At 44.7% G+C, this 15,588-nt stretch overlaps 1 protein-coding gene across 1 annotated transcript in view; it reads right to left on the bottom strand.

Moving 5' to 3' along the window:
• Window positions 1-15,588, bottom strand: part of SLC38A1 (solute carrier family 38 member 1) — a 90,760-nt gene that overhangs the window by 21,584 nt on the left and 53,588 nt on the right. The window contains exons 5-7 of the mRNA XM_056573987.1: window positions 12,249-12,322; window positions 11,814-11,906; window positions 9,724-9,802 (exon numbers count right to left, since the gene is read on the bottom strand). Of these exons, the coding sequence (XP_056429962.1) occupies window positions 9,724-9,802; window positions 11,814-11,906; window positions 12,249-12,322 (246 nt within the window). The remainder of the gene's footprint in view (window positions 1-9,723; window positions 9,803-11,813; window positions 11,907-12,248; window positions 12,323-15,588) is intronic.

Consider the following 15,588-nt stretch of genomic DNA (forward strand, 5'->3'; position numbering starts at 1 on the left):
CAGACCTACTCTGGCTGCCCCAGAAGTTTGGCCTGATCATCAGGCACCAACAAAAGTGCCTCGGCCTACTCCAGCCATTGCAGAGGTTTGGCTGGATCAACAGGAACCAACAGTTCAACCCCCAGTGGCACAAGCTGCTTCTGTACAAGTGGTTGTCACCGTGAGTCCGACCATCATTGAATCCCGTTGGTCTCATGTCTCATGGAACACACGTCAACCACATGGAGGGGGCCTAGTCTCACGGATCAAGGTAAATATCCCAGCCGAGAAGACAGTCTGACCGATGAGGTCGGAACGGAAGAGTACCTACATAAAAGAAATGTTTTATTTGTGTACTCATGTACTGTAACTTTACCAAACTTGGTCATAAGACTAACTGACTTCTGTGTGAAAGCACAATTTTTTTTGTTGTTGTTCCAGGTTTACAAGCAACGTTTAAGCACAGTGCCTGACAAACTAGTCAAGAAAGTTTCATGGTAACCAATTTTGTAAGTGTTGTGCCCGGCTTTGGTCGTGATTCTCAGGAACCTGACTGAGCTCGAGCTCTTAAAACCTGAACTCTATAGTGTATCTGGACTACTGGACATCTGTGTACATATTGTCATAGTAATATATTTTTGCTCACAATTCTACACTAGGGACATATTTGTGTTTCCATACTAAAATGGTTGAAGTATAATAAAATGTATATAATTTGTTGTACACCAAACGTCACGGTGTACCGTGTTTTCTGGTGTCTGGCAGTTTTCTTTGCAGGAGTATCCCGAACAGTTGGGAGAAGCAACATTTCACCCCATCGCCAACATCATGTACAGTCAAAGTTTAATACAGGTTAAAGTTATTTACTGCACATAGTCATTATGCACACATAAACGCATGTACACATGTCTCATATACTGAACTGTACAGCACTCACTACATCACAGTCCATTCAATTGTCTTTAAGTTGTTGCATATGTCTAATGTAATTTCTTGTGTCCATGTGCTCAGGATACTTTGCTGGCCAGAAGGTATTCCTGTACCCACAAAGCACGTAACCTAAAAAGTCAAAGGTAACAAATGTCTTAGGTTATCTAATAAATGTGTATAAAGCTAGTATTCTGGAGAGAAGTGTGTAATGCCAAGGGACCCCAGTAGCCAAGGCATTGGGCAGAAAGACTCCAGCAACCCAATCCGCCAGTGTCATGTCTTAGTCATATGCGTAAAGTGTTGTTATATGCAGAGTCAAATGTATTATATGCATAGTCATAGTCAAATGCCATAATATGCATAGTAATAGTTCATAAGTCATGTTTATACTATAGTCATAGGTATGTTGTCATTGCTATACATAGTCCTTATTCCCCAGTAATCCTAAGGTTATTCAGTTATACAATTTATCAGAGCATGTATGGATATTGATACAGAGACTCTCTTGTATTATCAGTTTTTGTCAACAACAGCCTGGAAATGGATGTTAATGGCAATGCCCCAGGACTGCATGTGGCCCCACGGCAATTTCACTCCTCAAGCCTTCCGACGTCGAGGGGGGTTTGTGATATCCCAGTACGGGATTTGTTCCTACAGTCCTGTCAGGTTGAGTCCCTGTACATCCTCAGGACTCTCCTGCAGTGTTTCCCCATAATGAGAATAGGTTGTATATTAAGTGCAAAGGACCTTTGATGTAGGTCGCATGATTGTTAGTCACATGATAATGTTTGTCGCATGTTTAAGTCATATGTTTGTTACCCAGAGAGCACCAGGTGACCAGATGACCCGCAGATGGCCTATGGGCTCCTTGCTCAGCCCCCCTTTATAAGAGGGGGTCTTTATATAAGGGGGTGGTACTACAATCTCTCTCTTGTGTTTCACTTTCTGCTGAGGTCAAGTCCAGTCCAGACATCTCAGGGTCAGTGTCCAGCACATCTGGAGGCCTCAACCTAAATTGCAGCCACAAGTCAGTAAGTCAAGTCATCTTTATCTGCTGTCATCATCTTCAGTCAAGTCAATTGTAGTCAGCGTGGCTTGCACCTATAGTCTTTCAAGTCACTGCAAGTCCCAGCAAGCTGCGAAGTCCCCTGTGTTACTGGTCACCTCTCTGGGATCCTGGCCGAACTGTATAGACTGTGCCATCTGTCTACCTCAGTAAAACTACCGATAACCTTAACCCCTTCCCGACCTATGACATACCTGTACGTCATGGGTGGCAAGGTGTTCCCGACCCATGACATACAGATACGTCATGAACATTTTTGCCGCTACTCGCGGCATCCCGCAGCGCCCGGTAAGATGGTGGCTATCACTGATAGCCAGCCATCTTACCATGCGACCACGGGGGGTTTCATCCCCCACCCCCCCCAACGATCGCTGCTATCAGCTAGTCAAATCTGACTAGCTGATAGCAGCGTTTCGCTATCAGAATACTTAGCAGCGCGGTGTGTGAGTCCCGATCACGGGGATCGGGACACACACCGCTCTGCTAAGTGTCCCTGACCCGTCCCCCGGTGTCACTTACCCGTACATGCGGCGTCCCGAGCGGTCCCGGCGCGAGCGGCATCCTCCAGGCGGTCCCGGCGGCGCTGCGTCCCGGAGGCGAGTTTCCGGCAGCAGTGCGGCATCTTCATTGGCAGCAGTGAGATCGCCGTAAAGCGATCTCACTGCTGCCTCTGGGAGTTTCAAAACTGCAACTCCCAGCATGCCCAGACAGCCTTTGGCTTTCTGGGCATGCTGGGAGTTGTAGTTTTGCAACATCTGGAGGTCCACAGTTTGGAGACCACTGTATAATGGTCTCCAATCTGTGCTCTTCCAGATGTTGCAAAACTACAACTCCCAGCATGCTCAGTCGGTCAAGGCATGCTGGGAGTTGTAGTTCTCTAACATTTGGAAGAGCACAGATTGGAGACCATTATACAGTGGTCTCCAAACTGTGGACCTCCAGATGTTGCAAAACTACAACTCCCAGCATGCCCAGACTGCCCAAGCATGCTGGAAGTTGTAGTTCGGCAACATCTGATCCTTCAGATATTGCCGAACTACAACTTCTAGCATGCCTGGGCAGTCTGGGCATGCTGGGAGTTGTAGTTTTGCAACAACTGGAGGCACACTAGTTGGGAAACATTGTCCGTTTCCTACCTCAGTGCCTCCAGCTGTTGCAATTGTTGCAAAACTAAAACTCCCAGCATGCACTGACAGACCATGCATGCTGGGAGTTGTAGTTTTGCAACAGCTGGAGGCACACTGGTTTGGAAACACTAAGTTTGGTTGCAAAACACTTGAAAGTTTATTACTTAACTTAGTGTTTCCAAACCAGTGTGCCTCCAGCTGTTGCAAAACTACAACTCCCAGCATGCACTGACAGCCAAAGGGCATGCTCGGAGTTTGCAACAGCTGGATGTTTGCCCCCTCCCCCCAATGTGAATGTACAGGGTACACTCACATGGGCGGAGGTTTACAGTGAGTGCTGCAAGTTTGAGATGGCGCAAATTTTGCGCTGCAGCTCAAACTTCCAGCGGCAAACTTGCTGTGAACCTCTGCCCATGTGACTGTACCCTAAAAACACTACACTACACTAACACTAACCTAAAATAAAAAGTAAAAAACACTACACATACAAATACCCCTACACAGCCCCCCTCCCCCAAAAAAATGAAAAACGTCTGGTACACTACTGTTTCCAAAACGGAACCTCCAGCTGTTGCAAAATAATAACTCCCAGTATTGCCGGACAGCCATTGACTGTCCAGGCATGCTGGGAGTTTTGCAACAGCTGGAGGCACCCTGTTTGGCAATCATTGGCATAGAATACCCCTATGTCCACCCCTATGCAAATCCCTAATTCAGGCATCAAATGCGCTGTCACGATTCGGCTGGCTGGAGGTGGATCCTCTGTGCCAGAGAGGGATTGGCGTGGACCGTGTTGGTGGACCGGTTCTAAGTTGCTACTGGTATTCACCAGAGCCCGCCGCAAAGCGGGATGGTCTTGCAGCGGCGGTAGCAACCAGGTCGTATCCACCAGCAACGGCTCAACCTCTCTGACTGCTGAAGATAGGCGCGGTACAAGGGAGTAGACAAGAGCAAGGTCGGACGTAGCAGAAGGTCAGGGCATGCAGCAAGGATCGTAGTCAGGGGCAACGGCAGGAGGTCTGGAACACAGGCTAGGAACACACAAGGAAAAGCTTTCACTGGCACAATGGCAACAAGATCCGGCGAGGGAGTGCAGGGAAGTGAGGTATAAGTAGGGAGTGCACAGGTGAACACACTAATTAAGCCTGCTGCGCCAATCAGTGGCGCAGTGGCCCTTTAAATTGCAGAGACCCGGCGCGCGCGCGCCCTAAGGAGCGGGGCCGCGCGCCGGGACAAGACCGACGGGGAACGGGTCAGGTACGGGAGCCGGGATGCGCATCGCGAGCGGGCGCCTCCCGCATCGCGAATCGCGTCCCGGCTGAGAGAGATATTGCAGCGCACCCGGTCAGCAGGTCTGACCGGGGCGCTGCAAATGCGAGGATGTTGCGAGCGCTCCGGGGAGGAGCGGGGACCCGGAGCGCTCGGCGTAACAGTACCCCCCCCCCTTGGGTCTCCCCCTCTTCTTGGAGCCTGAGAACCTGAGGATAAGACTTTTGTCTAGGATGTTGTCCTCAGGTTCCCAGGATCTCTCTTCTGGGCCACAGCCCTCCCAATCCACCCAAAAAATGTTTTTTCCTCTGACCGTCTTGGAGGCCAGAATCTCCTTCACGGAGAAGACGTCAGAAGAACCGGAAACAGGAGTGGGAGAAACAAGTTTGGGAGAGAAGCGGTTAATGATGAGTGGTTTAAGGAGAGAGACATGGAAGGCATTGGGAATACGAAGAGAAGGAGGAAGAAGGAGTTTGTAAGAGACAGGGTTAATCTGGCACAAGACTTTGAAAGGACCAAGATAGCGTGGTCCCAGTTTGTAACTGGGGACACGAAAGCGGACATATTTAGCGGAGAGCCATACCTTGTCTCCGGGAGCAAAAATGGGGGGAGTTCTTCTTTTCTTATCGGCAAATCTTTTCATCCGGGATGAAGCCTGTAAAAGAGAATTTTGGGTCTCTTTCCATATGGTGGAAAGATCACGAGTCACTTCATCCACAGCGGGCAAACCAGAGGGCAAGGGAGTACTGGGAACCGGTTTAAGACAGTCCTTGAGACAAGAAGTACCCCAGTTCTTGATTTCTCCTGTGGACCAATCAAGGGTTGGGGAATGACGTTGAAGCCACGGTAATCCAAGAAGAATTTCAGAAGTGCAGTTGGAGAGGACCAAAAATTCAATTTTTTCGTGATGAGGTCCGATGCACATTAGGAGAGGTTCCGTGCGGTAACGCACGGTACAGTCCAATCTTTCATTGTTAACAGAATTGATGTAGAGGGGTCTGGCGAGACTGGTCACCGGGATGTTGAACCTGTTGATGAGAGAGGCCAAAATAAAATTTCCTGCAGATCCGGAATCCAAGAAGGCCATAGCAGAGAAGGAGAAGGTAGAGGAAGATATCCGCACAGGCACAGTAAGGCGTGGAGAAGCAGAGTTGACATCAAGAACTGTCTCACCTTTGTGCGGAGTCAGCGTACGTTTTTCCAGGCGGGGAGGACGGATAGGGCAATCCTTCAAGAAGTGTTCGGTACCGGCACAGTACAGGCACAGATTCTCCATGCGGCGTCGTGTCCTCTCTTGAGGTGTCAAGCGAGACCGGTCAACTTGCATAGCCTCCACGGCGGGAGGCACAGGAACGGATTGCAGAGGACCAGAGGAGAGAGGAGCCGGGGAGAGAAAACGCCTCATGCGAACAAAGTCCATATCCTGGCGGAGCTCCTGACGCCTTTCGGAAAAACGCATGTCAATGCGGGTGGCCAGATGAATAAGTTCATGCAGGTTAGCAGGAATTTCTCGTGCAGCCAGCACATCTTTAATGTTGCTGGATAGGCCTTTTTTAAAGGTCACGCAGAGGGCCTCATTATTCCAGGATAATTCGGAGGCAAGAGTACGGAATTGGATGGCGTACTCGCCAACAGAAGAATTACCCTGGACCAGGTTCAGCAGGGCAGTCTCAGCAGAAGAGGCTCGGGCAGGTTCCTCAAAGACACTTCGAATCTCCGTGAAGAAGGAGTGTACAGAGGCAGTGACAGGGTCATTGCGGTCCCAGAGCGGTGTGGCCCATGACAGAGCTTTCCCAGACAGAAGGCTGACTACGAAAGCCACCTTAGACCTTTCAGTAGGAAACTGGTCCGACATCATCTCCAAGTGCAGGGAACATTGCGAAAGAAAGCCACGGCAAAACTTAGAGTCCCCATCAAATTTATCCGGCAAGGATAATCGTAGGCCGGAAGCGGCCACTCGCTGCGGAGGAGGTGCAGGAGCTGGCGGAGGAGATTGTTGCTGGAGTTGTGGTAATAGCTGCTGTAGCATCACGGTCAGTTGAGACAGCTGGTGGCCTTGTTGCGCTATCTGTTGCGACTGCTGGGCGACCACCGTGGTGAGGTCGGCGACAACTGGCAGTGGGACTTCAGTGGGATCCATGGCCGGATCTACTGTCACGATTCGGCTGGCTGGAGGTGGATCCTCTGTGCCAGAGAGGGATTGGCGTGGACCGTGTTGGTGGACCGGTTCTAAGTTGCTACTGGTATTCACCAGAGCCCGCCGCAAAGCGGGATGGTCTTGCAGTGGCGGTAGCAACCAGGTCGTATCCACCAGCAACGGCTCAACCTCTCTGACTGCTGAAGATAGGCGCGGTACAAGGGAGTAGACAAGAGCAAGGTCGGACGTAGCAGAAGGTCAGGGCAGGCAGCAAGGATCGTAGTCAGGGGCATCGGCAGGAGATCTGGAACACAGGCTAGGAACACACAAGGAAACGCTTTCACTGGCACAATGGCAACAAGATCCGGCGAGGGAGGGCAGGGGAAGTGAGGTATAAGTAGGGAGTGCACAGGTGAACACACTAATTAAGCCTGCTGCGCCAATCAGTGGTGCAGTGGCCCTTTAAATTGCAGAGACCCGGCGCGCGCGCGCCCTAAGGAGCGGGGCCGCGCGCGCCGGGACAAGACCGACGGGGAACGGGTCAGGTACGGGAGCCGGGATGCGCATCGCGAGCAGGCGCCTCCCGCATCGCGAATCGCGTCCCGGCTGAGAGAGATATTGCAGCGCACCCGGTCAGCAGGTCTGACCGGGGCGCTGCAAATGCGAGGATGTTGCGAGCGCTCCGGGGAGGAGCGGGGACCCGGAGCGCTCGGCGTAACATGCGCATGGCGCTCTCTCACTTTGGAGCCCTGTCGTATTTCAGGGCAACAGTTTTGGGACACATATGGGGTATCTCCGTACTCGGGAGAAATTGCCTTACAAATTTTGGGGGGCTTTTTCTTCTTTAACCCCTTATGAAAAGGTGAAGTTGGGGTCTACACCAGCATGTTAGTGTAAAAAAATAAATTTTTTACACTGACATGCTGGTGTTGCCCTATACTTTTCATTTTCACAAGAGGTAAAAGGGAAAAAAGACCCTCTAAATTTGTAATGCAATTTCTCCCAACTACGGAGATACCCCATATGTGGGCGTAAACTGCTCTGGGGGCGCACAACAAGGCCCAGAAGGGAGAGTGCACCATGTACATTTGAGGCGATTTGCACAGGGGTGGCTGATTGTTACAGCAGTTCTGACAAACGCAAAACAATAAATATCCATATGTGACCCCATTTTGGAAACTACACCCCTCACGGAATGTAATAAGGGGTGCAGTGAGCATTTACACCCCACTGGTGTATGACAGATTTTTGGAACAGTGGTCTGTGAAAATGAAAAATAAAATTTTTGATTTGCACAGTCCACTGTTTCAAATATCTGTCAAACGCCAGTGGGGTATTAAGGCTCACTGGACCCCTTATTAAATTCCATGAGGGGTATAGTTTCCAAAATGGGGTCACATGTGGGGGGTCCACTGTTCTTGCACCATAGGGGCTTCCTAAATTCAAAATGCCCCCCAAAAACCCTTTCAGAAAAACTCACTCTCCAAAATCCCATTGTCGCTCCTTCCCTTCTGAGCCCTCTACTGCGCCCGCCGAACACTTTACATACGCATATGAGGTGTTTACTTACTCGAGAGAAATTGGGTTACAAATTTTAGGGTGATTTCTCTACTTTTACCCCTTGTAAAAATTCAAAAATTGGGTCTACAAGAAAATGCGAGTGTAAAAAATGAAGATTTAGAATTTTCTCCTTCACTTTGCTGCTATTCCTGTGAAACACCTAAAGGGTTAAAACACTTACTGAATGTCATTTTGAATACTTTGAGGGGTGCAGTTTTTATAATGGGGTAATTTATGGGGTATTTCTAATATGAAGACCCTTAAAATCCACTTCCAACCTGAACTGGGCCCTGAAAAATTACGATTTTGAAAATCTTGAGAAAAATTGCAAAATTGCTGCGGAACTTTGAAGCCCTCTGATGTCTTCCAAAAGTAAAAACTTGTCAATTTTTTATGCAAACACAAAGTAGACATATTGTATATGTGAATCAATATGTAATTTATTTGGAATATCCATTTTCCTTTCAAGCAGAGACTTTCAAAATTCGAAAAATGCTAAATTTTCAAAATTTTCATGAAATTTTTAGATTTTTTACCAAGAAAGGATGCAAATATCAGCGAAATTTTACCAATAACATAAACTAGAATATGTCACAAAAAAACAATCTCGGAATCAGAATGATAAGTAAAAGCATTCCAGAGTTATTAATGTTTAAAGTGACAGTGGTCAGATTTTCAAAAAATGCCCAGGTCCTGAAGGTGAAAATGGGCTGGGTCATGAAGGGGTTAACATGGCCTTGGACTATAATTTGCCCCTGCCTAACCTTGGACTAGCGGTACTACAAAGGGGTTAATACAATCTACCTCACATCACACCCCGACGACACCACATAAGTAACATGTGTACCAAGTTTCATGGCGATATCTTCAGCCATTTGGAAGTGATGCTGGAACATACACACACACATTGAGTTTTATGTATATAGATTGGTTGATGGGAACCAATGACAAATATCTAATATCTATGGTCAACTTTTGGTTATGTACTTAAATCAGTGAAATCATGACATTTTTTTCTGTACAGATTTCAAGGCATGCGACCATGACTTCATCCGCTAGACTGTATGTAGGGAGATGTTCTTCTCTAGAGGCATTCAAGCAAGAGGAGTATGTCTAAGTACATACATAGTCCAAGGAAGTCCATGTAGTAGTTCAAGGAGTCCAACTGGCTTCATGCACTTCTGTATAGACAACATGTACTGGGCTCTGCTATGTGCATAGGCTCTTAAAGTGATATCCTGTCTTAAAAGACCTTATCCCCTATCCATAGGAGGCTGAAAGGCATGGACCCCACTCCTCTAGTCAATGTCTATGGAGCTGCTGAAAAGAACCAAGTGCTGTACTCGGCCATCTCTGGCAGCTCCATAGACAATGAATAGAGTAGTGGCAAACATGCTTTAACTGCTCCATTTAAACAATTTAAAACAAATGAGTTGGGGCAACATTTTAGAGATATTTGGGGGTGGGGGAAGCGGTCAGACCACCCCGCCCACGATCTCACACTTATTTTCCATCCTAAATTAGCTTATATCATAAGTTAGCTTATGTCAGAATACCCCTCTAAGGATACAACATGTATGGTTATCTTCACGCCACCAAAAACATCATATTAAAGCCTTTACTAGACAATACATGACACCCCATTGGCCACTTACGTTGTATCTTCCATTCCAATCAGGAATTTAATAACATTTGGTAACTCATTTTTTACTATGAAAAGATAGCTTAGCATTGCTGTAAAACAAGGAAATACAAATAGATTAATTTACAATCTGGCATTTTCACTATTTCCAATTTCACCATCATTTCCAATCCACTAAACTGGGAACTCTGGGTAGCAAAGTTGTCATTTCAGATTCCGATTTTTTTTTTTTTTTTTTTATTAGTACCCTAATCCAGTGGTGCAGTGAAGAAGCATTCTAGCATTGAGTGGTGCTATAGTGGTGCTACTAACATGGAGAATAAGGGTCTATTCGCAAGTACAGAATTCTGCTCAGATTTGAAGCACAGGATTTGAAGCTGTGTTCAGTCATTTAATTTACATAGAAATCTGCAGCAGAAAATCCTGTGCATCAAATCTGCGCAGAATACTGTACGTGTGAATACACCATAAAAGGATTTTTTTTACAGTTTACAAAATGTAAAAATAGGTTGGAACTAGCATATAAAAAAAAAAAACTTTAGTCACTGGTAACTAACTAATAGTTTATCTACACAGGGTGCCTCCAGCTGTTTCAATACTACAACTCCCTCGTGCCCCCTCGTCCTTTGGGGGGGTTTAACCTGGAAAAACTGTTCCAGGTTAAACCCCCCCAAAGGACGAGGGGGCACTCCCTCCGTCTGGAGAAAAAAAAGTTTAGTCTCAAGGGGCGACACGCCTTCTTTACCGTGAGGACTGTGAATTTATGGAACGGTCTACCTCAGGAACTGGTCACAGCAGGAACAATTAACAGCTTTAAAACAGGATTAGATACATTCCTGGAACAAAATAAGATTAATGCTTATGAAGAAATATAAAATCTCATCCCTTCCCCAATATCGCGCCACACCCCTACCCCTTAATTCCCTGGTTGAACTTGATGGACATATGTCTTTTTTCGACCGTACTAACTATGTAACTATGTAACTATGTAACTCCCAGCATGCCCTGACAGCCAATAGATGTCAGGGCAAGCTGGGAGTTGTAGTGGTGAAACAGCTGGAGGCACCCTGTGTAGATGAACTAAGAGCGGAAGTCCCCCCCAGCAGGCATCAGTGATGTGGTGCCTGCTGGGGAAGTCTGCCTGGTAGTGAGCACACTGCCAGGCAGACAAAAGGCATTTTTAATATAGTAAAAATAAAAATTAAAAGCAGGGAGGGGGTTAGGGATAGATTCGCAATAGGCAGGGACAGAAAAAAAAAATAGGATGGTGGGAGCTACCCTTTAAGGCCTGAGGCTGAAAATGTGGACTCTCGAATCTCATGTTAGAGTGGAGTATTGAGGGGATATGCATGCACGTCACAGCTCCATTTATTCTCTCGTTCTCTATAGGATCAACAGAAAAAGCAGCGTTCAGAGTACAGCGTTCCATAGAGAATGAATGGAGCGGTGATGTGCATGCACAGCCCGCAGCTCCAATGTAGCAGGAGACTCAATTCCCTGTTCTTGAGATTGCAACAGCACCAGTGGTCAGTCCCCCCATGGTCAGATAGGTATCCCCTATTCTGTGGATAGGGGATAACTTTACAAGATGGCAAAACCCCTTTAAAGATAGGGTTGCTAGATGGCTTATTGCCAAGAAGGCAAATAGATAGAAAGATAAATAGATTAATAGATAGATAGTATATTTGGGCAGTTACTGCTATGAAGATAGACCATAGCAAGGCCACAAGAAGATAAAACAGTACATGGTGCCATCCGTGGAGCATTCTCTAAAAAAAAAAAAAAATAGGGGGAAATTTGGGATAAATGGCTTTAAGGCAAAACTGTACAAAACAAGCTTTTTAAGACAGTTTCCATTAGAGAGACTTGCCAGCTTCCCTTTGTGCTAATAGCAACAAGTCTGCCACTTTGTTAGGGATTTCCGCCCATTTCAATGCCAGTCAGCTTTGATAGTTTTGATCCAATGCTGGATACCCCATCTTATATCCAAACTAATACTTCAGCTTTAAATGGCCTCACAGCTACTGTGACTCCTATAGTACAATGCTATTTATTTTAATCTACAGCTGTGCATGTTATACACGCAGATATTTGACCACTTACCTCCAGAGTTCTGAAGTGTTGTTGATCCAAAGACCAGCAATCTTCCTGGCGTCCCAAATACTTGCTCCCCCAACTTCTCATAAACCATACAACCTGATTATGAGAATGAATGTTATTTAGTACTGCGTCTGCTAGACACTATCAGCACAGGCCACAAAATAAATGGCTGAAACATATTATCTTTCTTGACAAATTCTGGGCAATTCTATTTTTATTTAGTTGTTTATTTGATGTTGTGTGATGTGGTTATGAAAGGAAGCAGAAAGAGGTGTAGGGCAGCAAACACTGGAAGTTATTGTTTATTTGTACATTTTTACAATTCTTAGATATAACTAGAATGTTTTTATACTGAAGATGCAAATATTTGTGCAGTTGGCATGCTAACATAACAGAACACATATTTGTCAAAACAAGTAACAAAAAGAAATACATCACCTGTTTCTTGGGAACATTTCAGTAGCAGATTAATAGAGTAGATAGACAACAAAGTCACCGAAGTTAGGAGCAGCCTAGAACGTAAAGGGAAAACACAGATTTTAGTGCAACTTAGAGGTTGAAGGTGGGGTAACGAAACACACTAAAGTAGCAGAATACATGATTAGCAGGCAAACAACGCATAAAGGCCCAAACAGTGTGATATGATGCATACAGAAAATACCATTTGGTAGTAGAACAATTACAGGTAATAGATGAATTCCCCCACTGTATTAAACCTAGAACAGAAACAGGGATTGGTGCTTGACTCAGCACTGAAAACTTCAAGGATAGAATTCCTGTATCAGGCATCAGCTCACAGACCTGTACTAGGATGTGAGTTTTCTGTATATAAGGCTTGTTACATTGTTACAATGGTTTTCGGTAATGTCATTGAAAGTCTACTACTTTTATGGTCACGGTATTCTTTTTGTGAACCAAGAGGCTCAGGATGAAGATTGTACACTAATAGCAGAGTGGTGCCTAGAGTGAAAATATGGAAGAACACAGACCGGCGAAGACAGTCTATAAAGCATAACATATGTAACGTGATAGTTTAATGTCTTCATTTACTAGCTGACCTAAAATGAGAGCTGAGAGCATAATCAATGTCATTTAAAACCTCCACTCTTACAATGAATATTTGCAATAGAATAAAATAAAGCAAATAGTAATAAGAATAGCTATAAATGACTTTAAGGGGACAACATTAAGCAGCCCTATTTCTGCAAGAATATTAAGAAGAGAAGAACATGATCAAGGAAGGAAATCATTCATAAGAAGCACAGAACTGGTGCAACTGACAGTTATTTTTGTAATCGTTCTGAGACTTCATGTGCTGTTTGAGTCTATTATGAGGAACTGCTGTCCTCAGAGTAGATTAGATACCATAATACAAGGTTTAGGGTAGGGTCAAGCTTAACGGCTCTGCAGCGTATTTTAAGCTGGGGATCCGCCGATGACCCGAACCTATAGTGTGCCTCTTGCTGTGCCTGTCCGCTTGTATCAGCAATTTGCTGCATCGAGCAGACACACACACATGGACCTGCGAATTACCACGCGCATGTGCAGTGTACTCACAGTCATCGCAGCGCAGTAGGTAGCTCAGGTAGCGGGGGGAACGGCCGCGATGACTGTGAGTACACTTGCAGGTCCATGTGTGTCTGCTCATGGCTGCAGATTGACTGTGTGACTGCTAGCAGACAGAAACAGCAGAAGGCACACTATAGGGTCAGATCATCAGTGGATCCAACTCTATCCACGTGGATCCACATCCGTGTGACATTTTTACTAACATGTATTTTTGTAAGTTTTGGAATTCTTTAAAATATATGTTGGAGTACCTTTTCTTAGACTCCTGTGTTCTGTTGTTCCTCTTTAATTGTCACTGGAAATGTATGAATAAACTGACAACTGGGTGTTACCATTTTACTTTTTAATATGGCATCCCCTATACATTTTGACACTGTCAGCACAACAGATCATGACAGATCCCATTGACTTTAATGGGGTCTGTCTGGTTTATGTCTGGTGATAGATTATTTAGAAGGATCTAACTAGACGAAAATGTACTGCTTGCATCAATTTCCGGTCCACTTAGGTCCCCCTAACAAATGGGATTCTGTGATAGATCTCCCACAATGGAGCTCCAATGTAGATAAATAGAAGCCTAACGCTGATACTGGATGTTAAACCCATCAGATGCCATGGTCAGCAACCATGGCATCTGTGGAGTTTAACAGAGGGAGAGGTGGGGACATATCTGCCTTGTGCATATACCTATGGGATCCTATCAATCTAAGAGCTGACAGGACCAAATCTCCACTAATATTATCATAAAATGTTTGACTGACATATCAGTATACCCCTTTACCTTGTACATTACTTTCCATGTCTCAATTATTATACAGGCACATTTTATCAACATGGCAAACAATAAGACAAGGATAAACTAAAAAATGTGTGGGTTTAGATGCAAAAGTACTGTAAACTTAGAAACAACACATGGTTCTTTATAGTCGCAAGAAAATAAATAATAGATGAAACCTCCCAACCACATTGTCCTTTCTAGGCAAGGCAAGTAATATCTTTGCTGATTGTTGGACTTAGAATAAGTGATGTAATAATTTTAGCACTCAAAGTATATTTTATATGAGTGTCTGTCTACAAACTGACAGTGAATGAATCACTTGCATTATTCAAGTATGCAAGGATAGCTTTTTTAAAGAGACCCAGCCTGTCTTGTCTGTGTTTTTTTCTTAGCAGCTTTTTGTCAGTGGACAAAACTTTCCATTACTCAGAGCAGATTACTGTAAGGGAAAGCACTATGATACACAATACCAAAAATGTCTGTCCTGGAAATGTACACTTACAGTTCATTCATTGTTTGAACATAGAAAACATGAACATGCCTGTTGTTTCACAATAATGAGTAAGGTTATTGTGCATTCCTGAATTTTACATGTTGGCACTTTGGACCTAATGGTGCTGTTGACAAACATCACCCCTTCTACTATTTTGTAGGGAGTCTGAAAAAACTGTAAGTAAATAATTATAATAGAAACTCCATTCTATTATAGAACATAAACGACCACAACAGGAAATAAATTATAATAAAACATAAAAACCACATGGTTTTCTGTATTAGCATTTTTTCCATCCAGTAATATGGAAACACATTAAATACCACATTAATACCACACCTAGGTCATAATGTGATCAAATGCAAAACAAAAGTGAGCGGTAAAACCATCACCATACTGAACAGGAAACACAATTGGGTAGGTTTGTCAATAGTATGAGAGGATGTATAAATTTATATTATTATTATAGTTAGGCAACATGCTTTGGTCCACAGTGGACCTAGATCAGTGATTGCCCAAAGATGATACTTGCTCATTTTTATAATAGGTGTTATAGGATGATTTTTATTTAATGACAATAAATTCTATAATTATAAAATACAATTTTTTTGAACAACATGTTGTGTAAACCAAGGCAGAAAAAAAAAAAAACATGTGCTCAAGGCAATTGATAAGTATGAAATATAAGATAACTTTATTGATTAACCTAAACCAATGGAATAACAAAACATTAAAGGGAACCTGTCACCAGTTTCATGTGTAAACCACAAACAATATGAAACACTGCTAGGCTCCCTCTTTACTGTGATATGTGATCAATCTGAAAGACCAATCAATTAGGACCAGTGGGGCGGGGATAAGAGACTGGGGACTGTCCCGATGACTTGGAGCCCCATTCCCAGCCGGTGTTCAATATTTTGTGTTCCCTGTCTATTTGC

Source organism: Hyla sarda, chromosome 4 (assembly GCF_029499605.1).
Source record: "Hyla sarda isolate aHylSar1 chromosome 4, aHylSar1.hap1, whole genome shotgun sequence".
Classification (NCBI taxonomy): Eukaryota; Metazoa; Chordata; class Amphibia; order Anura; family Hylidae; genus Hyla; species Hyla sarda.